This window comes from Hyperolius riggenbachi, chromosome 6, assembly GCF_040937935.1.
Source record: "Hyperolius riggenbachi isolate aHypRig1 chromosome 6, aHypRig1.pri, whole genome shotgun sequence".
Classification (NCBI taxonomy): Eukaryota; Metazoa; Chordata; class Amphibia; order Anura; family Hyperoliidae; genus Hyperolius; species Hyperolius riggenbachi.
Genome location: NC_090651.1, coordinates 203,146,237 through 203,172,252, shown reverse-complemented (window position 1 = coordinate 203,172,252; position 26,016 = coordinate 203,146,237). Strand labels below are relative to the sequence as shown.

The 26,016-nt window shown below is 43.6% G+C and overlaps 1 protein-coding gene across 8 annotated transcripts in view; it reads right to left on the bottom strand.

Moving 5' to 3' along the window:
* FAM118B (family with sequence similarity 118 member B) overlaps positions 1-26,016 on the bottom strand; it is a 167,643-nt gene that overhangs the window by 47,414 nt on the left and 94,213 nt on the right. For 7 of the 8 annotated variants that reach the window (XR_011022084.1, XM_068240307.1, XM_068240309.1 and 4 more), the window contains 2 exons: positions 8,746-9,019; positions 2,686-2,913 (listed from right to left, as the gene is read on the bottom strand). Coding sequence is in view for 7 of the 8 variants with exons in the window: in XM_068240307.1 (XP_068096408.1) it covers positions 2,686-2,913; positions 8,746-9,019 (502 nt within the window). In the remaining variant the exon portion in view is untranslated. The remainder of the gene's footprint in view (positions 1-2,685; positions 2,914-8,745; positions 9,020-26,016) is intronic. The other variant, XM_068240312.1, reaches the window with a different exon arrangement.

The following is a 26,016-nucleotide window of genomic DNA, read 5'->3' as shown; positions in this document are numbered from 1 at the left end:
AAGTGATATCTGTATACTGATGTTTTTCAGAACAAACTTGACTTTCTTTGGTTGTTATTTTTTGTAATAGTCTTATTTTCTCTGCATTTTAAAGGGGAACTGAAGTATCTGCATTTTAAAGGGGAACTGAAGTAAGAGGTATACGGAGGCTGCCATATTTATTTCCTTTTAATCAATACCAGTTGCCTGGCAGCCCTGCTGGTCTATTTCTCTGCAGTAGTATCTGAATAACACCAGAAACAAGCATGCAGCTAGCCTTGTCAGATCTGACTTTAAAGTCTGAAACACCTGATCTGCTGCATGCTTGTTCAGGGGCTATGGCTAATAGTATTAGAGGCAGAGGATCTGCAGGGCTGCCAGGCAACTGGTATTGCTTAAAAGGAAATAAACATGGTATCCTCCATATACCTCTCTCTTCAGTTCCCCTTTAAAGGGATTTTATTTATTTTTAAAACAGTTCTACTTTAAAAAAAAAAAAAAAAAAAAAAAGGAATTGTATTTGACTATTTTATCAAGTTTATTACAAAACTTGCTTTTGCTGGCACTATGTAGGGTTAATGTATTTAATTTTGAATTAAAGGCATATTTGTTCTGCACTTTTTTCTTTTTAAACTGTAGCAATAACAAAAATAACAAATACATTTTAATGGTGAGATCTAGGGAGAGGAGAATGGCTATTGTAACCTGTATATTCTATCCTATAGTGGGTATGGATCATTAGCATGGTTATAGGAAGTAGTTGAACAGTATTTTCATTTATATTTTCCCCAGTTTTCATTCCCATTGCATCTCCAGGATCATTTTTAGCCTTTTTTTGCCACGCCACGCAAGAAGTCCTGTGCCCCCCCCCCCCCCCCCCAAAAGAAGCATACGCACATACTGGAGAATATAAACCATGTGCCATAAAAGGTAGATGCCTGATCCAGGGAATCCCGAACCTGCCCATCCTGTCGCATTTCATTGCACACCCCCTACTGCACTAACCTAGCCCTGTGTGTAAATGACTAGCATAGCACATCAAAAGCTGTGCTCTCCCCTCTCCGCTGCACAGAGGGACCGGAGGAGGCCCAGATAGATGCACATAGGGACAGAATGAGACACAAAGAGGGACAAAAGGAGGCACAGGGAGACAAAAGGAAGAACAAGAGAGGTGGCACAGGTGGACTGAGGGATGCTCAAGGGGACTAAAGAAGGTACAGGGAGATAAGAGGAAGACCAAAGGGGGACAGAAGAAGGCATGGGGGGGGGGGGGGCAGAGGGAGGCACAGGTGGGCAGGGGAACACAAAGGGGGCAGAGGTAGCACAAGGGTACAGAACCAGGCACAGGGGGACAGAACGAGGCACAGAGGGATGCACGGGAGGGGGGGGGGCAGAGGTGTCACAAGGGGACAGAAGGAAGCAAAGGGAGGCAGAAGGAGGAACAAAGGGGTACAGAAGAAAGCACGGGGGTGGCAGAGTGAGAGACAAATGGGCAGAGGAACATGGGGGGGGGGGCAGAAGTGGCACAAAAGGACAGAAAGTGGCACAGGGGACAGAATGAGGCACAGCGTGGGACAGAAGAAGGCACAGGGGAACAGAAGAATGCACAAAGCGATGCACAGGGGGACAAAAGTGGGGTAGAGGGTGGCACGGGGGGGGGGGGGGGGGGCTGAAGGATTCACAAGGGGACAGAGGTGGTGATGCTGCTGCTCTTAAGGACACCAAATTTCCTGCTGCTGCATATACACAGGAGCAGGTGATCGAACACCCACTGGGCGGGCCTTATTCAGGGTGCAGGGAGCCCCAAGTACCAATAGAGCTCCAGGCATTGGCCTGGAATACCTTTGGTTACAAACAGCCCTGGGAGATCCTCTGTTACAACGCCCCTATAACAATCCACATGACTTCTGTTTAGAGCCTAATCTATAGTCGCCCCCATTTATAGTAGCCTCCGTAGTGTCCCCTTTGTAGTGCCTTCATATATTGTGTGACCTTGTATAATGTCCCCCTTACATAGCGCCGCCCTATATTATGTCCCTCTTTTATATAGTGCTGCCCTGTTAAGCCAGTGGGAATCTAAATAAGGAGGGAGGCACAGGGGGACAGAAAGTGGCACAGGGGGGAGAGAGAGAAGGAGGCGTAGGGGGAAAGAAGAAGGTCCAGGGGGAGAGAAGGAGGCTCAGTGAGTTAAGCCAGTGAGAATGTAAATAATTTCTGTGTACCCCATTAATTGTGACCCCTATACATAATGCCCCCATTATAAAACTTCCAAAATATAGTGCTTCATATATAGTGCACCTTCCTCCTTGCAGCGCCCCCTATGTTGTGCCCTCTTATAGTAGCGGTTTGCTGTGCCTTCTATATTGGCCCTGTATACTTTTCTTTGGTGTTTCCCCCTCCTCTCCATGCAGAGTTGAGCATCGGAAGCATGCTGGGGTGGGTATTGTCTCACCTCTTTTTGTGAAAGCAATAATTGGAGGGTTACTGTGTCTGACTCCAGACAGCCTCATTGGCTGTCCTGGCTTGTTTACATCACTATTTCATGTGCCAGCTATGATCATGGCTTAGCTGTGTCCTGTACATTAGCCGGCCCCCTCAAATGTACAGAGTCCTGGCCTGATGAAGTCTGGGAGGCTGAAAGTTGCCCATGTTTCCCAGCTTTCTACTACTCAAGCTTAAGCATTATTCTCTGGCATTTAGCATTACCTTCTTCTCATCAGTGAGATCAATAGACTCCAGTTGCTTCCCTTGGTGATAGGCATAGATCTCCAGCAGGTTGTCAAAGTTGGTTGTCAAGACCAAGGCACCGTTTTCCATCAGCTGCAACACAGACTGTAAGAGTTGCTTCCCAGAATCCTCCATTTTAGACTCCAGATCATCAAAGACCTCATAGAGGCAGTCCTTGAAGAAGGTGGAGCGCACATTACTAGTGCGCTGCACACCAGAGAGAAATTAGGAAAAGAGAAGTTAGACTCCTGCGACTGAAAAATAAAACCCTTTGGTTACCCATGTTCATACTCTTTGTTCAAAGGTCTGTAGAGGATATTTGCAATTTACTAGCTCAGGTTAGGTCAGCTGGATATGGTACTGGTTTAGGCTTTTGCCTTTGATGTAGGATTTGAGCCTTTAACCAGGTTTCAAATTCAGGCTCAAGCTAATATGTAGAACAGTAAGGAGTTTTTGGGCAAGGCTTCCTAATGATCCTGGTATGGAGCATGCCTAAGTGGCTGCAGCCCTGAAGCATTTTGAGTCCCCTAGGAGAAAAGTGCGATATAAATGTTAGGAGTCTTGTCTTGTCTACTAAATACTCATACACCCCCTTTTTAGAATTCTCTGCTTTATAGAGAGGCTTTAGATGATAGTGTTTCTGTGCATGACATGAAACTGCTTTCATAAAAAGAGCTCACTTTAAAGTGAACCTCCGGACTAAAAATCTACTCAGCAGAACTGAAAAGGCTTGGTATTTCTTTAACAGTTTCACAGCATCAGAACTTTGTTTTTCTTACCAAAGCATCATTTTTAGCTGCAATTTTACCTAAGCTCCACCCATCAAAGAAAAAAAGCCCAGGCTTTTTTTCCCTGATGCTGTGCAGAGCATGATGGTATTGCCTATGTTGTTGTTCACGTTACCTAGCAACTGGGAGAGGTGCTCAGGACACAGGACAGTTGGAACTGTGTCTCATGCTCCCTGTCACCTCCTTTCAACCAAAAAGATGGCTGCCATCATGAAATCAAACATTTGCCTGTTCTTTTCAAACAGGGTGGGTAAGAGATTATATTACCTATCTATTTTAATTAACATAACCCCTCCCACAAGAAACTCTGAGGACCAGGGTACTCCTGGCAGTTTCTTGTCTGTGAACCTTGTTGCATTGTGGGAAATAGCTGTTACAGCTGTTTCCAACTGCCAAAAACCATGCAGCAGCTACTTCACCTGCCTACAGTAGAATGTTCACTGGAGTTCCTCTTTAAGTATGGAAGCAGCTATTTCATAATGAAGGAAATGACACGGTGTTTCCAAATACGCTTCCTTAATGAAGCCCCCAGCTATAATGGGACAACTCTCTTGCTAAAGTACAAAACACTCAAGACGCAACACAACAGCAAATAAAACTTCAGCAACCAATCACAAAACAACTGATCTGGTTATCACAACCAGTTGCGTGAAAGCTTTGTCTGCAAGCTTGCTACACCAAAAAGAAGACTGCAAGTAATTTCAACTACATCCTTCCATGATTGTCATCACCCTGGTGACAGCTGAAGCCTTTGTATTCTTATTTCCCTCATGGTTAATTTGCATACTAGTGACATATGTATAACTTCTGAAACTGTGCTACAGCAGTAATTTGTCTCTTCCACCATAATAGATCCTGGTGTAATGTGGCTATCACAATTGGTGTAGAAGCTGTGCATCCCAATTGAATTAATAAGGGAACAAAACTGTTTAGGACCAATGCAATAAGAGGGAGAAAGTCTCCTCTCAAGCCATAATGTTATTTCCACCCACAGATTACACTAAAATGATTAATACAAGTAAATCCATTTGCTTCATACAGAAGAGCCACAGTCATACTCCTGGTTACGAAACAGTTAAATTAGGCTTATGGTGCTCCTGTAAAATTGGTTATCACCGTAGGCCATAATTTAAATTGTGGCGATGGTGATACCGAGAAGGTAATCTGGGCATTGGAGTTCAGAAATAGTACAGCCAAACTCCTGCTACTATTAATAGCGGCGATACTGGTTAATTTTGCGCCAGAGATGGGTTATTATCTAGCCGAACTCTACTTAGAGTTGGTAGTGACATTGTGCATCAGACTTTATGCATGTTATTTTGCCTAAGGAAGTTTATTGAAGACACTCGTATGCAGCCAAATTCCATTTTGTGGTAGTAGCAGCAGTGATTTCTAGTTAACAGCAGAGGAGTTTGGCTACTAAGTAACCAAAATCCGAGTAGTGGCAAAGGCCTTAGGTAGGTTAGTGCTAGATATAGATGGTGTTTGGGTAGTGTTAGGTGTTGTTAGGGAGATTTGTATTAGGTATAGGTAGGGGAGTGGTAATGGGTAGAGTTAATGGATGCGATAGTGGAAAGTCAGCAACACTACTGATATCCTAATTTGGGTGCATCCAGAACACAAATTACCCCTGTGCCTTTATTACATGTACACGGTGGTTAACTCCCTATTGATAATGTTCTGAATTAGTTTTTTCAGCATCCAGGTATATTTTGACACCCATAAGAAAAATTATAACAGCAAGAATCAGACTGCATCTGTGTGACTCGTAGACTGTTTCATTACAGCTGGGAGCTTGATGATAAATACGCAAATTCCAAAATGCAGTATGTCATTCCCTACAGCTATGTAATAGCTCACATGCCCTGTGATGGGATGCCTTTTCCACTTTTTATGTTATTTTCTGTGATTGAAACTTAATGGCTTTTATAAGAAAATACTAAATAAAGGAGTATGGAACTTTTAGAAAGTGCTTTTCCTCATGATTTTCAGATACATACAGTTCATATCAAGTCCAGTAGATTGTTTTAATACTGTTATGCATACATACATGCCCACATGTGTACTGTATAGGTGAAAAAGAATCATCTTTGCTGTAAGGCCTATGGTATTCACCCTATAATACTGATGCTTCCACCCCCCTTTCACCACCACCATCAACCAGGCTATGCGGCTCTGACAAGACATATATTTCACCTTCCCCGCCACGCGCTACTGACGATCGCACCACTCTGCACCAGCCACAGTTCATTCACCCTGCCATCTATAAAATGGCAGAGCTCTGTGAGCAGGGCAGGAGCCACTTTCATTGGCTCCTGACCGTGTGATCACGGTGAGCCAATCATATTGGCTTACATTGAAGGACAGCGCCAGGAGCCAATGAAAGCGGCTCCTGACTGGCTCACACAGCTCTGCTGTCATAGGGATGGCAGAGAGATGGGGAGATGGGAGAGCACCATGAAAGGCGAGAGCAGCGGTTATGTGCAGCAATTCGTTGCTAAGCACTGTTTTCTGGTACCAGCAGTCTCTGATCCTTAAGGGGCCAGAGACTGCTGGGTACACAAGGGGTTAATAATCACTTCTTAAGATGTTATTGTAAGAAACTATACATTTGACATATTTAAGACTTCTACTTTGTACATGGCACAATTATACATACATACACCATGGAACCACAAAGACATCATATGGCTCAGGCAACATGGTCAAGGGTCACATTTGTAGCCTGGAAATGCATGCGATTTTGGCAAGTGTGACCCTTGCCTTAGAGAAGAACATACTTTGACATAACGGCCCTTATTCAACTCACTTTTTCTACTAAGTTTTCTCTCCTAGGTGAAAATTTCAGTTTATTACTAAAATGCCTTTTAAGACACCAGGAAGAAAATATTCAAAATAATATGGACAGTACATTTTCAACTTCTTTTTCAATTGCAAAATGCTGAAAAGTTATTTTAAACAGAAAATGAAAAATTATCTCGTAGGATACTTAGGAGAAAAAGTGAACTGAATAAGACCCCCAAAACGTCAAATCAAACAGCAATGACTTTGTGACAATGCTGAAGTCAATAAGTGGACACAAGTCTTATTTTGACATAATGTAAAAGGCTGCTCATCAATGTAGAAGCCTCTACTCCAAAGTCACCATAAAGGGGCCCATACACTGGTCGATTTCAGCCATTGATTGTTCGGAAATTGATTCTATCGAGTTAGCCGATCGATTTGCGGCTGATTTCGATCGATTTTCTGCCGATTTGATCTATTTGACTGGGTGGAAAATCTAGGTCGATCTGCTGCTGGCAGCAGATCGATGGCCCATAGAGTTGCATTGGATCTAATGGTCCAATAATGCATTTAGATCGATTTACAATAGATTTCATTCTGAAATGTATTGGAAATATGATCCTAGTGTGTGGAACACACATTTTTGTCAGATGCAACTTGACAGGCATCTGACAGAAATCTTTCTGATGGTTGAATCTGCTACAAATCTATAAGTGTATGGCCACCTTAAGAAAGCGAGATTGCCTGCAGTTTGCAAGGGCACATGAGAAGAAAGATATTACTGTGTGGAGAAATGCCGATGAAACCAAGATTGAACTGGCATCACACTAGGTTGTATACTGAACCCAGGTTCTCCCCCTGTTGGGCTCAATATTGAGCCTACTGTGGGGTTTTATATCTGACAGCAGCATTGTGTCATTATACAATATATTGCATTTAGAGTGATTGTTTCATATGCAGCAGGGATCGTGTTGGAATATTTGCTTGCTTTTTAAATGGTTTTATTCTTTATTGAATCATCAGTACTGTAATTATTAATATACTCAATGTTGAATAAAAAATTTTGTTATACTTTTTCAAATTTTGCTGTGGGAGGTGCTATTTTTTAAGGGCTTTCTTTCTCTACCATATACATGAATCCACCTATGGCTTGCTGCAGTTGAACTGCAGCCAGACAGCTGTGGATTTCTTACATGCATACAGTATGGTTGCATAATTTGGCATGCATTTGTAATGAGAGTCCTTTCCATTCACAGGCAGCTTGCAGCCTTCAATCAGCCTAACAAAGGATTGCGTGATTACCATTCAGCTGTGTGAGAATTTGCATGTCTGCTCTCATTGGCTGATGTCCAGAGAAAAACCTGCTTCTCCTTTCACACCCTGCTCATCATAGTGTTCAGCTTTGCCATAGTTGATTGCTGGGTTCCTTGTGTAAAGTCTTAATATATATGTTTGCATTAGCTTGCTTTGCCTGCTTGGACGTTCACTGCACCCGCGGGGGTACAGTGAAGTCTTCTCCTATCCTGACAGTTTGGAGACTGCCTTCACCACATTGGTGACTGGCAGGATTCTTGCTTGTCCTATTCCTGTGAACATAACTATAGGCTGCGGTTGCTATTAGTTATGCTCTTACTTGTTTGTCTTGTCCGTGCCAGTGTGGATGTTTTCTATCGCTGGAGCAGGGATTAGATTGGCAAGCATTCCGTCTGTCTGTCTGTCTGTCCTTGTTACTCAGTGTGGTGGACATCAGATGATTAGTGTTGCGGTCGCACTGAGCAACCATTGTGTCTTGTTAGCTGGCAAGCATTCCGTCTGTCTGTTGTATGTCCTTGTTACTCAGTGTGGTGGACATCAGATGCTCAGTGCTGCAGTCGCACTGAGCAACCATTGTGTCTTGTATATTGTGGCGGTTATCGGAAGCTCAGAGCTGCGATCGCTCTGAGCAATCTTGCTGCCTTGTTCATAGCTCCTGGTGTGATCTGTATACTTCCTCCACAAGAGCAATCCGCTCTACTACCTAATATTACCCAGCTGCATAGTCTTGTTTGCTCTGGTGGTACTCTGGTTTTCTCAGCCTCAGCTGCTATACCATGAACGGTAAGACCTGGGGGTAACCAAAGTCAGGAGACATATTGCGTGTCCTGTTCAAGCGGGGGCTTGTCTATAGGTGAAAATGTGGGATGAGCTCAGAATAACAGCACTACATTGAGGTATAGTGGCTGAAAGAAAAAACAGGAGCTCTACCAGGCATTACACATACATATATACACACACACACACACACACACACACACACACACACACACACACACACACACACACACACACACACACACACACACACACACCAATTTTGAGGTTCCTCAGGTTTAAAGGAAATTAGTTGAATACAGAGTAAAGGACAAAAAGGCAGAAAAGACAGTAGGGTTAGACACTGAGCTGATTTTTGTGCAGGACAGTTTAGTACCGGAGATAGCTTCTGGATGAGGTCATGGGCAACGTGAATCAGGTTCTTGTCCTCATGGAGACATTTTTGAAACTTTTTGGCTTCCTCTTCTTCTAGAAGGTCAAAGTCATTGGCGGCATCAAGTAAAGCCTGGATTAACCCTTTCCAAGACTTCAATGCGGGCACCTGGGGAGCCACAGCAGCACTGATTCCTGTTCCAATCACCAGCACCAGCTCCTGTGGCTTCTTGGTCTTCAGACTGGGCAGCAGCTTTCTGTAAGGCATAAAATGGCATCTAATAGAACTAGTACAAATTACTGACACTCGTGGCAGTTTCAGTCTATCATCGCAAGTGGGAGAAAAAAAAAAATTAATAAATCTCTCCAACCCACCTCCAAACCTTACTACTAAGCAAAATGTATATTACTCTAGTCTAGTTTATGACTTATAACACAAGAATATGCCCTTTAAAGTGAACCTGTACTGACGTTACTTATTAGAAATTGCAATACAGCATTATCTTGCAGATAGCTATAGATGTCTGCATGCAATTTTAGTATGGCCTTCAACCAAAGCTGAGCCATGAAATCCAGGGTGCTCCCTGACCAGCTATGCTTAGTCAGACTCATTCTTGAACTAAGAATGGGCAGAAGAGATCTTAGAAGGAGCCGTACTTACCTATGGCCACCTTAAAAATCACTTCCACCCACTGATCATAGTCCCAATTTGTGCCTCTCATAGGGACTCAGCAGGGATCTTTTTAATAGCAGTCACCACGGAGGGATAGGTCCAGTTCTCTAAAAATACCTACAAAATATTGTCATTTTGCAAGGTAAAATTTAAAGGCAAACCTGTCACTATGTAAAGGTACTCAAAGTCCCAATTCATGCACAGTTGTGTACATGCATGTAAAATGCAACAATATTTTACATTAATTACGCATACAAAAAAAATTGTTAAAAAAAAATAAAATTATTTTCCAAAGTAAAAATGGAAACATTAGATTCTCATGGTCTGATAGCTGCCTGCTCACACCTTGCCAACCTGAAACAGCCTCCCCCTTTCCCCCTCCATTTAATCAGTTGGGCATCAAGGAGGGAGAGCAACTGCTCAGTCAGCTGCAGTCATGTTTCCCTGTATATGAAAAATAAGATGGTGTAATGTGGCAGGTTTTATCAAAATGAGATGGTGTGGCAGGTATTATTCGGTTTAATTTTGCAAAAAATGCAATATTTATTTTTACAAAACTTTTTTATGCATGCTGTAATTAATATAAAATAATGCTCCAATAATGAATATTAAAAAAAAATATGCCTGAATTAAGGGTTTCAAACTAATGAAAGGCTGTAAATGTTAAAACCAAACTAAACCCAGAATAGTGAAAGGACTGAAGAGAGGGGTATATGGAGGTTGCCATATTTTCTTTTAAGCAATATCCGTTGCCTGGCTGTCCTGCCGATGCTCTGCCTCTAGTACTTTTACCCATCCATAGACTCTGAACAGGCATGCAGCAGATCAGGTGTTTCTAATACTTTGGTCAAATTTGACAATATTAGCTGCATGCTTGTTTCCGGTGGGATTCAGACACGCATACTTATTATTCAGCCACCGGGAGATTTGGGCGCAGGGTAAAGCTGATAAACGGCTTACCATGCTCCTGCACAAGTCCCGGCGGCGTTAATTACTATCAGGCATGGGCTTCCGAGTAGTAAACTACTCAAATTCGAAATGCAAATGAAGTCTAATGAATTCACATGTGACCGCAGGATGGGGGGGGGGGGGATGGGGGTAAATTACCCAGAAGTCTTTGTGGACATCTGCATTCCATTAAAGAGACTCTGTAACATCAAAAAGATCCCCTGGGGGGTACTCACCTCGGGTGGGGGAAGCCTTGGGATCCTAATGAGGCTTCCCACGCCGTTCTCTGTCCCACGGGGGTCTCGCTGCAGCCCTCCGAACAGCCGGCGACAGACCCGACTGTCAAGTCAACATTTACCTTTGTAGGCTCCAGCGGGGGCGCTGTGGCTGCTTTCGGCTCGGAACTAGACGGAAATACCCGATCTCCGTCGGGTCCGCTCTACTGCGCAGGCGCCGGAGACTTGCGCCTGCGCAGTAGAGCAGACCCGACGACAATCGGGTATTTCCGCCTACTTCGGAGCCGACAGCCACCAGAGCGCCTGCGCAGGAGCCGGGAAGGTAAATATTTACGTCGCCGCTGTACGGAGGGCTGCAGCGAGACACCTGGGGGACGGAGGACGGCGTGGGAAGCCTCATTAGGATCCTGAGGCTTCCCCCACCCGAGGTGAGTACCCCCCCAGGGGACAGTTTGATGTTACAGTTCCTCTTTAAGCGTCACAGGCATAATGAAAGCCGCATTCCACCACTCACTTTCCCGCTTCCTCCTTCCGGCTTGAAAGAGGAAGCGCGGTAGTGAGGCATGCAACCCGACTTTTATTACGCCTATGACGCGTAATGGAAAGCAGACGTCCCAAAGACTTCTGGGTAAGTGAACCCCCCATCCCGCGGTCACACGTGAAGTCATTAGACCCCATTTGAATTCTGAATTCAAGTAGTTTACTACTCCAAAGCCCATGCCTGATTACTGTTCCCCCTCCAGGCTGCCATGAATAGTGGGGGAATGATGGAATTTGGCTGCCAGCTACTGCTGACAGCCGAATTACAGTGTTTTTTTTTTTTTGTAAGTTGTGCTCCATCTTTTGACAGCACCCAAATTACTCACTGAGTGCCCAAATCTCCTACACTGTTTTTACAGCGTTTGTCAGACACTACTGTAGCCAAATAGACCAGCATGGCTGCCAGGTAGTTGGTATTGCTTAAATTGGACGTGAACTCTTGCACAGGACAGAAGGAAAACATAGATAAATGCACCCTGAATGTATTTAGAGTTTAGCCTGTCTAAATCCCCCTCATTTGTGTCTAATCACAAGTTGTAATTTGATCTCTCCCGTGTCACCTGAATGTTTGAAACTATGCCAGTACAGGATGTGGACATTCTGCTTTTACTGTTACTTCTCACACTGGACTGACAATTTCAAATCACACTACAGGTCCTGAGGAGTAGCCAAGTTTATGCTTGTGACCTTTAACTCCCTCGGCTGAGGTCCAAAATCCAAAACAGCCTTATAATTGCATATACAGTAGAATCCCTTTATAGTAAACTCTGAGGGACCAGGAAAAGTAGTTTTCTGTATCAGAAGTAAAGTATAGCAGAATTGGTCATACATTGTATATTTATTCAGACGCATTTACTGGGACATGGGGAATGAGTTTACTATATCCAGAGTATTACTATATCAGAGTTTACTATAACAAGAGTCTACTTTCTTTGTATGTTAACTGCTCTTAATCAGCTTAATTGGCAGATTATTAGCCTTCTTTCCCTATGTCTCCCTATTATTACTTAGGACCTGTGCTAGCCTATGTGACCTCTCTAGCCTCATGGCTTACTTAATAGAACCAAAATAGGTGTACCATGGTAATGGGCTAGATCTAAGAGCAGGTACTGTTATTCTGTGCAGAGATACAGTATATTCTGGCGTATAAGACTACTTTTTAACCCTTGAAAATCATCTGAAAAGTCAGAGGTCGTCTTATACGCCGGGTGTCATTGATGCCGGGTGATACGCCCTATCCTGTTACCGACTCTCTGATCTCGCTACTGAGGGCTGTAGTGAAGCGGCGCAGGCGCACATGTGCGAGATCTGAGAGGCAGAGAAGGAGGCAAAAAGGATACAAGAGTGGGCCAGAAAGGTGAAAGAGGCGTGTATTATGGGCACAGCAAAATCTATTCTACCATACCGCTCTGATAAACAGGGAGAGCTGACCAATCCACTTAGGGAGAATTGACCAATCCAACCAGTCAATTGCCTATATACTGTTATATACTGGGTACCACATACAGTACAGTACCAGTATCTGTTCATACATAGCACCAGTATATGATGTTTTTTTAATTTTTATTTGGGGTGCGTTGAAAGAGAGGGGTAGTCTTATACGGCGAGTACGGTATATCCCTAAAATCTATATTTTAACTAGAAAAGTTGGGGGGGGGGGGTCGCCTTTTACGCCCAGTCGTCTTATACGCCGGAATATACGGGGCAAACCACTGTGTGGTACTACCCTAGAAAAGCATTCCACTAAACCACAACAGTCTAAAGGAGAGCAGCATCTGACATACGCTCTTATTTCAGGAATATGCCCATGTCGATGCATGGAGATAATTAAATCCATCAAAGTGGGAATTTACTTTTTAATCCAACCAAATGTCAAATTTAACCACTTCACCACTGAGGGGTTTTACCCCCTGAGCACCAGAGCAATTTTCACCTTTCAGCGCTCCTTCCATTAATTCGTCTATAACTTTATTATTACTTATCGCAATGAAATGAACTATATCTTGTTTTTTTCGCCACCAATTAGGCTTTCTTTAGGTGGGACATTATGCCAAGAATTATTTTTTTCTAAATGTGTTTTAATGGGAAAATAGGAAAAATGTGGGAAAAAAAATAATTATTTTTCAGTTTTCGGCCATTATAGTTTTTAAATAATGCATGCTACTGCAATTAAAACCCATGAAACGTATTTGCCCTTTTGTCCCGGTTATAAAACCATTTAAATTATGTCCCTATCACAATGTTTGGCGCCAATATTTTATTTGGAAATAAAGGTGCATTTTTTTCAGTTTTGCGTCCATCCCTAATTACAAGCCCATAGTTTATAAAGTAACAGTGTTATACCCTCTTGACATAAATATTTAAAAAGTTCAGTCCCTAAGGTAACTATTTATGTATTTTTTTTAATGGTACATTTTTTAATTTTTTTTTAATTACAAAAAAAAAAAAAAATGGGGAGTGTGGGAGGTAATGAGTTAATTTTATGTGTAAAAGTCATTTATTTGTATGTGAAAAATGTGTAGGGTGTAGTTTACTATTTGGCCACAAGATGGCCACAGTAACTTTTTGTTTTAATGCGACCTCCAAGCTTCCTTCCGGAAGCTTGGAGGAAGAATAAGGAGGCTGGACACGTGAGTTTTTTCTCACAATGATCGCGCTGCCCATAGGAGAGCAGCTGATCATTGCGGGGCTTAGATCAACGAACGGGAATGGATTTTCCCGTTCATTGATCTCTGGGCGAGCGGGCGGCGGCGGTTTTACTAGCGGCGGGCGGCGTGTTTACGAGCGGGAGCGCGGGCAGCGTCGGGAACGCGGAAAGTACGTGTTTCTCCGTCCCTGGTTTTTAAAGGATGGAAAAAGGGGCGGAGAAATACGTACGCGCGGGGGTAAAGTGGTTAATACAATGCCCCATGGTCGGATCACAACATGAAAGTATTAAGTACGTACTCTCTTCTTGTTAGGTAGGCAGAAACACACTGGCCCCTAATCCATATTTTGACAAAACAGTAGTACAAAATTTCAAAAGTCAGATAGAGGGCAGCTTTCAGTAAAACCAGTATAGTGAAAATATCACCAATCTTACAATTGGGGAGGTGCCTAAAGCAGTCATTAAAGACTACCTAATTCAAACTGCTTCTTGCTTTCTACAAAAAACTGGATAAAGAGTATGCTACTAAACATAGTCACATAGGAGCTCTGCATGATATTGCAATCTGCACTGTTTATTGATCTGATGAAGCGGTTGATGATGACCATGAAACGCACTGTCCAAAATTGTGTGCTGAATAAATGTCTGAATTTAGGTTTCAGTGAATTATTAAGATGAGCAAACACCATATCTTTTATACTCGTTTTTATCATTTTTATTCTTTTGGGCGCCTCTCGTTTAGCCGTTTCATGCTAAGCACACTGCCTTTATTTCACACCTCTGCCCAGAAAATAAAGAAGATTTAGACAGAGCAAAAAAGGGGCCAAAACTACTGCCTCATCCATAAAGATGAAAAGCAGCAGCATTACACCAAATTTAAAGCAAACATGAAGTCTAGGAAAAAGTTAGATACGTATAAGTTATACTGTTGAGTTTTCCCCAATCCTCTATGACCACCATCTAATTTCAACAATTTTAACTGCATGGTTAGAAACTCTGGAAGACAGACTGTGCAAGGTGAAGAAACACAGAAAAACACAGACAGAGTAGATGAATGTAAAATCTGTGGTTGGGCCCCCTATAAAGGATCATTACATTGAAAAAAGTAAGCAGTTAAAATCTGACAGAATCTCCTCATGGGGGATTATTGGGGTTTTCTTTGTTTTCAAATGCATTTCCTGAATGGCAGTTGCTAAGTCTAACTGCCAAAATAGTGTGCAAGTTAGAAAACCCTGAGGCAGGGATCACACTTTTCTGCATTTGTGCATGCTTTCTGTACAGAAAAACTGATTTCAACTGAAAACTCATGTTAATCAATGGGCTAGGTCACAAATTTAGGTGCAAATTTCGCACGCAGACAAAAAACCTGACATCCTGCAGGTTAATTCTGCACATTTTGTCAGTTTTCTCTATCAATTACATTGGCTGCTGTGAGGCTGGGAGCACACTTGGCGGCGCGTGAAAGGTTGGATTTTGCTGCATATGCGTTTGTGTGTTTTTAGTCATAATGATAACCCAGAAACGTGATGGTAAGCATGAACCAAGTATGGAAAAGGAAAGACATTAGCATTAGGACTAAATGAAGACTGGTTCATGCCATCGTTTTCCCTATAATCATGTATGGCTGCGAAAGTTGGACCCTAAGAAAAGCAAATAGGAGAGAAATTGACTCCTTGGAGTTGTGATGCTGGCGACGGTTGCTTTGCATTTCATGGACAGCAAGGATGATGAACAAATACGTATTGGAATGTATAAGGCCAGACATGTCACTGGAAGGCAAGATCAACAGACTCAGACTAACATATTTCAGCCACGTGATGCGATCAAATTTCTTAGAGAAAGACCTAATGCTAGGTTTGATCAGTGGCAAAAGGCGACAAGGCCGCCAGAGAACGCGTTGGCTTGACACCATCAAAGCTGGATTGAGCTTAAATAGACTCTGAAGTCTCTAAAAAAACGTTTTTTTTATTTTAGTAATCTATTTAATAGCTTAGCCCTAACTAAACCGCCGCATCCCCGCGGCTATAAACTATTTAAATCCCTCCTAACGCGCCCTCCCTCTCCCCTGCAAAATCCACAACTTTCTTGGTCGTGGATTTTGCTGCCCTAAGCGCTTCCGTGTGAGGCAGGGCTATGAGCTGCAGCCCTTCCTCACACGCTATAGCCCTGCCTCACACGCGTCTGTCAAAGGCGGATCTCCAATAAACAAAATAGTAGAGCATACAAATGCAGTGTGTGTGTGTGTGTTTGTGTGTGTGTCACGCGAAAATGGCTTGACCGATTTGAACGAAACTTGGTATACCGATCCCTTACTACCTGGGATGATATGTTCTGGGGTTCTCACGTCCCCCCCTGCACACCTGGGCTGAGCTACAAACAGCCAACCAGATTCCACCCATTCAAGTGAATGGAAAAAATGGAAAGGCTGCCATTCTCACAGTAATTGAGCCAGAGTCCCCACACTTGGCACAGTTGGTCACTTGGTGACCGAGGTTACAAATCCAGGAAAAGTGGGCGGAGCATAAAACAGCCAATGAAATTTCAGACATTCATTTTAAATGGAAAAATGTAAACTGCAGCCATTCTTACACTGTTAATCGCAGGATTTTCAAACTTGGCAAACTTGGTCACTGGGTGAATGAGATTAATATTCAGGAAAGTGGGTGGAGCCTACAACAGCCAATCAAAAGTCACCTATTAATTTTCAAGGGTAATATTAAAACTGCTGCCATTCTTACACTGTTAATGGCAGAGGCTTCAAACTTGCTACAGTCGATCATTGGGTGACTGGGGTCCAAATTCACTAAAGGGGTGGGGCCACAAACAGCCACTCAGACTTTCTTGGTGGATAAACTGCTTCCATTCACACATTTTTTATGCCAGGAACCTGAAAGCTCACAAACTTGGTCATTGAGTGACTGTGGGTCAAGTTTACAAAAAGTGGGCGGAGCCAAAAATAAAGTTCACTAGGAAAATATAAACTGCAGCCATTCTTACACTGATACTGGCAGGGTTCTCAAACTTTGCACAGTTGGTTCATGGGTGAATGGGATGAATATTCAAGAGAGTGGGTGGAGCCTGCAACAGCCAATTAAAATTCACCTGTTGATTTTCAAAGGGAATATTTACATTGCTGCCATTGTTACACTGTTAATAGCAGATGCTTTAAACCTGGTACTGTTAGTCACTGGGTGACTGGGGTTCAAATTCAGAAAGGGGGCGGAGCCACAAACAGCCAATCAGATTTGTTTAATTTCAATGGGAATATACAAATTATTGATACCAAAAGCCCCAAACTCCTAAACTTGGTCATTGAGTGACTGTATGTTAAGGTTAGAAAAAGTGGGTGGAGCCAACAACTACATTTTATTCCAGGGGAAAATATAAACTGCAGCCATTCTTACACTGTTAATGGCAGGGTTCCCAAACTTGACACAGTGGGCCACTGAGTGACTGGGATTAATATTTGGAAATGTGGGTTACGCCAACAACAGCCAATCAAATCTCACCTATTGATTTTCAAGGGGAATATTTACATTGCTACCATTCTTACACTGTTAATGGCAGAGGCCTCTTATCTGATAGGTGACTGGGGTCCAAATTCACTAAAGGGGCGGAGACACAAACAGCTAATCAGATTTGTTAGATTGATTTCATCCATTCTGTTATTGGTAGGGTTCTCAAATGTGACACAGTTGGTCAATGAATGACTGGGATTAATATTCAGGAAAGTGGGTGGAACCTACAACAGCCAATCAAAATTCACCTATTGATTTTTAAGGGAAATATTGAAACTGCTGCCACTCTTACACTAATAATGGCAGAAGCCTCAAACCAGCTACAGTCGGTCATGAAGTGGCTGGGGTTCAAATCCACTAAAAGGGTGGAGCCACAAACAGCCAATCAGATTACTTTACTGGACAAACTGCTTCCATTCACACAATTTTGATGGCTGAAGCCCAAAAGCTTAAAACTTGGTCACTGGGTGACTGGGATTAATATTCAGAAAAGTGGGTGGAGACTAAAAAGAAAATCAAAATTCACGTGTTGATTTTCAAGGGGAATATTTAAATTGCTGCCATTCTTGCACTGTTAATGGCACAATCCTCAAACCTGTTACAGTTGGTCATTGGGTCAATGGGGTTCAAATTCAGAAAAGGGGTGGAGCTACAAACAGCCATTCATATTTGTTTCATCTCACTGGTAAATTACAAATTATTGATGCCAAGGACCCCAGAGGTCACAAACTTGGTCATTGAGTGACTGTGTGTCAAGGTTACAAAAAGTGGGCGGAGCAAAAAACAAATTTCACTAGGAAAATATAAACTGCAGCCATTCTTACACTGTTAGTGGCAAGGGTTCTCAAACTTTGCCCAGATGGTCACTGGGTGACTGAGATTAATATTATGGGAAGTGGGTGGAGCCTATAATAGCCAATCAAAATTCACCTGTTGATTTATAAGGGGAATATTTAAATTGCTTCCATTTTTGCTCTGTTAATAACAGATGCCTCAAACCTGCTACAGTTTGGTCATTGGGTGGCTGGGATTCAAATGCTGGAGAGGGACAGAGCCACAAACAGCCAATCTGATTTGTTTAATTTCTATGGGAATATACAAATTATTGATGACAACGACCCCAAAGCTCACAAACTTGGTCACTGAGTATTTGTGTGTTAGGGTTAAAAAAAGTGGCCAGAGCTAACACCAGCCAAATACATACCCGGGCAACGCGGATTCATCAGCTATTATTCATAAAAGTGGATGGAGCCTACAAAAGCCAATCAAAATTAATCTATTGATTTTATAGGGAAATATTTCATTACTGCCATTCTTGCACTGTTAATTGCACAAGCCCCAAACTGGGTACAGTTATTTATTGGGTGACTGGGGTTCAAATTCAGAAAAGGGGTGGACACACAAACAGCCCATCAGATTTGTTTCATTTCAATGCAAATTATTGATGCCAAAGACTGCAAAGCTCACAAATTTGGTCATTGAGTAATTAAGTAATTGTCTGTTACTGTTACAAAAAGTGGGCATAGCCAACACCAGCCAAATACATACCCAGGCAATGCTGGGTATGTAGTGGGCGGAGACAAATACAAATTTCACTGGGAAAAGGTCAACTGCAGCCATTCTTACACTGTTAACGGTAGGGTTCTCAAACTTTGCACAGTTGGTCACTGGGTGACTGGGATTAATATTCATAAAAGAGGGTGGAGCCTACAAAAGCCAATCCAAATTCATGTATTGCTTTTCAAGGGGAATATTCAATTGCTGCCATTCTTGCACTGTTAAGGACACAAGCTTAAAACATGGTACAGTTGGTCATTAGTTGACTGGGGTTCAAAATCAGAAAAGAGGGTGAAGCCACAGCCAATCAGATTTGTTTCATTTTAATTAAAATTATTGATGCCAAACAATGCAAAGCTTACAAACTAAGTCATTGAGTCATTGTGTGTTAGGGTTAGAAAAGTGAGCAGAGCCAACACCAGCCAAATACATTCCCAGGCAACGCCGGGCAATCAGCTAGTAATAAAATAAAAATAAAGAGCTACACCACCAGCAATGGACACAGGTAAGTATGTAAAGTATTACAAGGTCAAAAGACCCAAAAAATACATATCCGTAGTGGTCTCTCTGAAATACATAAAACACAGCCAAGGTAAGCCTGGTCCTGAATTTTGCTGCATATGCGTTTGTGTGTTTTTAGTCATAATGATAACCCTCAGCAGAAACGTGATGGTAAGCATGAACCAAGTATGGAAAAATAAAAACATTAGCATTACGACCAAATGAAGACTGGTTCATGCCATTGTTTTCCCCATAATCATGTATGGCTGCGAAAGTTGGACCCTAAGAAAAGCAAATAGGAGAAAAATTGACTCCTTGGAGTTGTGATGCTGGCGACGGTTGCTTTGCATTCCATGGACAGCAAGGATGACGAACAAAGAAGTATTGGAACGTATAATGCTGGGTTCACACTATGAGATTTTCTGGCCGATTTACTGTCGGATCAATTATTTCCAACATGTTCAATTGGCTTTCCGATCGATTTCCGAGCATTTTCCGATCGATTTCCGTCAACTTTAATAGGAAATCGATCGGAAAATGCTGGGAGGTCGATCGGAAAGCAAATCGAACATGTTAGAAATAATTGATCTAACAGTAAATCGGCCAGAAAATCTCATAGTGTGTACCCAGCATTAGGCCAGACATGTCACTGGAAGGCAAGATCACCAGACTCAGACTAACATTTTCTATATTTGCATATTACTGGCTACTGTGTGTACTACTTTTAGTCATGGATTTCTTTGGTCTTCATGTTGAATGGATAACATCATCGTTATCAGTCATAATGAAGTGCGTTTTGAGTACGTTTGCGTTTCGTATATGTGGTTTGCTTGTGTTTTACTGCATTTGCATTTTGCACATATGAATGGCAAATGCGTTTTTTGTGCATTTTGTATGCATTTCTGATATGCGTTTTAAGCAAATTTTTGGGATTGTAAGGGTACAGACTAACCAGCAAGCTCATGGTGAACCAGAACTCATTGGAGTGTGTTAGGGGCTACAATGGTCCTAAAAGCCCCCTTACTAAAATGCTAAGGATAACAAAAGTTCTCCAACCTAAACTATCGCAAATTCTTTCTGTTTTAAGAAAGAAAACTTTTGTTATTTTTGGATTGTGGCCAGTATAAAAACACATTTTCGATGTCCTCTGTGACTCATCATTAGGAAGTCAACAGGAAGCGGAAATACATTATCAAATTTGGTTTTTATACAAAAACACATAAAAAAGCAATAAAAACGAAATAAAACGCCTCTGCGTCACCATTGACATACATTATGTGCGTTTTAGACATGTTTTGGAAAAATATGCAGCAGGTTCTGCGTTTCAAAAATACACATTGCAGAATGCAAACAAATGCGTTTTTTTCATGCGTCTATTGACTTACATTATGCGCATTAACAATAGTGTTTTAAAAAAAAAAAACAAGTGTGACCTCTGCCTGAGCCCATAAGGAGATGGACTAGTCCAAAAACTATGGTTTTGCCAGAATACTTTCTATCTGCATGTTTATACTATTACTACCCTGTACCCCTGTTTACAGACAGAGGCGCTTAGCGAATACCTGACCCAATATTGCCATATACTCCCTGTTTTATTGCCTGATGAAGCAGGTTTAAGCCTGCAAAACGCGTTGCAACTAGTCTTTGGAGTATATCAATAAATTGTCTACTGTTTTGAAATTGACAGTATCTGTGTCTGTCTTTGGGAGGTAAGTCCACCACTTCCCCCATAGCCTTTTTAAAATGTTTAGTATATGTTACACTTCTGGTGCCTCTGTTCACTTCATTACCTCAGGGTCAGGAGGAGTTCAATGCCTTGCGTGTCAGGTTACACTCCATGGAATTCCCATACTTCCTGCTTCCGTACTGAAGCGCAACGTGACATGGAAGGCAGTGAACTCCTCCTGACCCTATCCGCTCGTTCGGGTGCTGAACAGTGGCAGTCGTGAGTATTCAGATGTTCAAATTCCCCATACAGTACTGAATTTGAACACTATTTCTAATGATGCATACAACAAAGATTTCAAACACAGTGGTCCTTTCTATAATGTCTATTTTTCCTTCATATTAGCATTTGAATATATGCAATATATCAATTTAGAGTACAGAAATTAAGCTTACAGATATTAAATTAAACATTTTTGTCTCAGAGAAATGCATACATTTATACAGATCTGTACATCAGTCCTGTCGATCGCCGTACATACACGTCATACTTACCTCCCGTGTAGTCTACTCTTCAATCTCTTTCTCCTCTCCTGTGTCCTGTTTGTCCACTGTGATTAACGGAATCCCTGTCCTACATTTTGAAAATGGCCATTACCCTGTAACAGAACACTATAAGTACTGTACCTGCATTAACTGATGAGATTTATGCTTCCTGTGCAAGCTGTTGCATGATTATTGCATGCAAATCCCTGCATAGTTGAATGATCTAGCTTAGACACTGTCTGTGCTCGCTTGCTGAAGCATTGAAAAAAAATGGCTCCCAATTATTGACTGGATTAAGATACAGTAACATAGTATACATTGAGTGCTTGAGTATGACAATATCTGATATAGTAAACCACTTTTCCAGGTCCCTTGGAGTTTACTATAAAGGGATCCTACTGTATTAGTATGGCTCTGTAAAATGTATAGTCTACAGGCACACTGTACACCAGCGGGTTCTGGATGTGTGTCTGGCTTTTAGGGGCATAAAGAGATGGTTTCCATATTCAGCAGTGATGCATGGCTTGCTCTCACTTAAAGAGGTACTGTAAGGTCAATAACATCTCACTGCCAGTGTGCAGGCCACAACCACTTTATCAGGGAAAACCTGGTCTTTTCTTGAAAAAAAGCATATATAACAATAACAATAACAATAACAATAATATTTATATAGCGCTTTTCTCCCTGGGGACTCAAAGCGCTGTTTATATATATATATGCAATGTTATTGCAGCTTTAACACTTAAGCCCCGCCCCCTGAGGCCACAGATCCGCGGATGTAGGATGCACAGCCTTCTGGGTAGTAGCAGTTGTGTGCTTCGTCATCTCTACCAGCCCAGCAGAGGGAACTGCAGAGAGCACGAGCTGCCTGTGTCTGTGTGTGTGTTCCTCTGAACCCTTTTCCTGCAGCGACCGAGCAGGAATGAGGGAGAGAGAGAGAGAGAGAGAGAAACTTGCCTCCTAAAGACTCAGCAGCTCTCACAACAGCATTCCCAGAGTGTATACAGCACAGGCATGCTGCAAGTGAGAAGACCAGCCCGCCCATCCACCCTCCCACTGGCTAGCAGGACGCTATGAGTAGTGTTGGGCGAACAGTGTTCGCCACTGTTCGGGTTCTGCAGAACATCACCCATATGGCCGAACTAAGAGCGCATGGCCGAATGTTCCCCGAACGTTCGGCTAGCGCTGTGATTGGCCGAACGGGTCACGTGGTTCGGGTAAATAAATACCCGATCCACGTCATTTCTCCGCCATTTGTCTGTGGGTTTAGCTTTGGGTAGGCAGGCATGGTAGTTCTCTCTCCAGCCAGGCTTGCCAGGGTCCCCCCAGTCATTGTGTCGCTGCTGGGAACAGTAGTACACCGCTCACCCACACTATATAGCATTGTGTTTACTGCCACTCTGTGTACACCGCTCACCCACCACTGTATAGCATTGTGTTTACTGCCACTCTGTGTCTCTGCTGGGAACAGTAGTATACCGCTCACCCGCCACTGTATAGCATTGTGCTCTGTGTCGCTGCTGGGAATAGTAGTACACCGCTCACCCACCACTGTATAGCATTGTGCTCTGTGTCGCTGCTGGGAACAGTAGTACACCGCTCACCCACCACTGTATAGCATTGTGCTCTGTGTCGCTGCTGGGAATAGTAGTACACCGCTCACCCACCACTGTATAGCATTGTGCTCTGTGTCGCTGCTGGGAATAGTAGTACACCGCTCACCCACCACTGTATAGCATTGTGTTCTGTGTCACTGCTGGGAACAGTAGTACACCGCTCACCCACCACTGTATAGCATTGTGCTCTGTGTCGCTGCTGGGAATAGTAGTACACCGCTCACCCACCACTGTATAGCATTGTGCTCTGTGTCGCTGCTGGGAACAGTAGTACACCGCTCACCCACCACTGTATAGCATTGTGCTCTGTGTCGCTGCTGGGAATAGTAGTACACCGCTAACCCACCACTGTATAGCATTGTGCTCTGTGTCGCTGCTGGGAACAGTAGTACACCGCTCACCCACCACTGTATAGCATTGTGCTCTGTGTCGCTGCTGGGAATAGTAGTACACCGCTCACCAACCCCTGTATAGCATTGTGCTCTGTGTCGCTGCTGGGAATAGTAGTAGTACACCGCTCACCCACCACTGTATAGCATTGTGCTCTGTGTCGCTGCTGGGAATAGTAGTACACCGCTCACCCACCACTGTATAGCATTGTGCTCTGTGTCGCTGCTGGGAATAGTAGTACACCGCTCACCCACCACTGTATAGCATTGTGCTCTGTGTCGCTGCTGGTAATAGTAGTACACCGCTCACCCACCACTGTATAGCATTGTGCTCTGTGTCGCTGCTGGGAACAGTAGTACACCGCTCACCCACCACTGTATAGCATTGTGCTCTGTGTCGCTGCTAGGAATAGTAGTACACCGCTCACCCACCACTGTATAGCATTGTGCTCTGTGTCGCTGCTGGGAACAGTAGTACACCGCTCACCCACCACTGTATAGCATTGTGCTCTGTGTCGCTGCTGGAAACAGTAGTGCACCGCTCACCCACCACTGTATAGCATTGTGCTCTGTGTCGCTGCTGGGAATAGTAGTACACCGCTAACCCACCACTGTAAAGCATTGTGCTCTGTGTCGCTGCTGGGAACAGTAGTACACCGCTCACCCACCACTGTATAGCATTGTGCTCTGTGTCGCTGCTGGGAATAGTAGTACACCGCTCACCCACCACTGTATAGCATTGTGCTCTGTGTCGCTGCTGGGAATAGTAGTAGTACACCGCTCACCCACCACTGTATAGCATTGTGCTCTGTGTCGCTGCTGGGAATAGTAGTACACCGCTCACCCACCACTGTATAGCATTGTGCTCTGTGTCGCTGCTGGGAATAGTAGTACACCGCTCACCCACCACTGTATAGCATTGTGCTCTGTGTCGCTGCTGGTAATAGTAGTACACCGCTCACCCACCACTGTATAGCATTGTGCTCTGTGTCGCTGCTGGGAACAGTAGTACACCGCTCACCCACCACTGTATAGCATTGTGCTCTGTGTCGCTGCTAGGAATAGTAGTACACCGCTCACCCACCACTGTATAGCATTGTGCTCTGTGTCGCTGCTGGGAACAGTAGTACACCGCTCACCCACCACTGTATAGCATTGTGCTCTGTGTCGCTGCTGGAAACAGTAGTACACCGCTCACCCACCACTGTATAGCATTGTGCTCTGTGTCGCTGCTGGGAATAGTAGTACACCGCTAACCCACCACTGTAAAGCATTGTGCTCTGTGTCGCTGCTGGGAACAGTAGTACACCGCTCACCCACCACTGTATAGCATTGTGCTCTGTGTCGCTGCTGGGAATAGTAGTACACCGCTCACCCACCACTGTATAGCATTGTGCTCTGTGTCGCTGCTGGGAATAGTAGTACACCGCTCACCCACCACTGTATAGCATTGTGCTCTGTGTCGCTGCTGGGAATAGTAGTACACCGCTCACCCACCACTGTATAGCATTGTGCTCTGTGTCGCTGCTGGGAATAGTAGTAGTACACCGCTCACCCACCACTGTATAGCATTGTGCTCTGTGTCGCTGCTGGGAATAGTAGTACACCGCTCACCCACCACTGTATAGCATTGTGCTCTGTGTCGCTGCTGGGAATAGTAGTACACCGCTCACCCACCACTATATAGCATTTCTGTACTGCCACTGTACTGCTGCCAGTCAGCGTGTACTTTAAGGATAAGTGAAATGAAGAAGAAATCCTGTGAAAGAGGGAGGGGCAAGGGAAGAGGTGTTTCCCCTGACGGTTCACGTACAGGCCACAGTGAAGCACCGAAGAAAACCCACTCAATACCGCCCATGTTGTCCAGGAAATCAACCCTCACAAATCCAAAAGAACAGGACCAGATAATTCATTGGATGACCTCTCAAGCGTCCAGCAGTGGGTTAAGCAGCACCAGCACATCACGCACGAGGTCCGAGTCCTCAGCCAGTTACAAGGAGCCAGTGGGCACAAAGCTGACACAACCGGCAGCGACACCACGCACACAACTGCCAAATAACCAGTCCGAAGAATTTCCTCAGGACACAATGGGGTATTCGCAGGAGCTATTCCCAGCCCAACAAACTTCCACCTTTCAAAGGTCAATGGAACAGCCAGAAATGTTGTGCCCGGATTCACAACCATTTACTTTGGGAAATGCACCGCGCACTGAAATGCAAGGCGAGTCCGAGGACTTTGAAACCCAAATCCCAGAGCAAGTTGGGCAGGAGGGGTTTCAATTGCAGGAGGTCGGCCGAGAAGATCTGGAAGACGACGTTGGAGTGAGCTGCGCAGAGGTTGCTCTGGGGAGCTCTACTCCACGGCGGCGGCCCACAATCACATATGACGAGTTTGAGGAGATGGAAGAGGAGGGTTTGGACAATGTGGACACAGACCCAG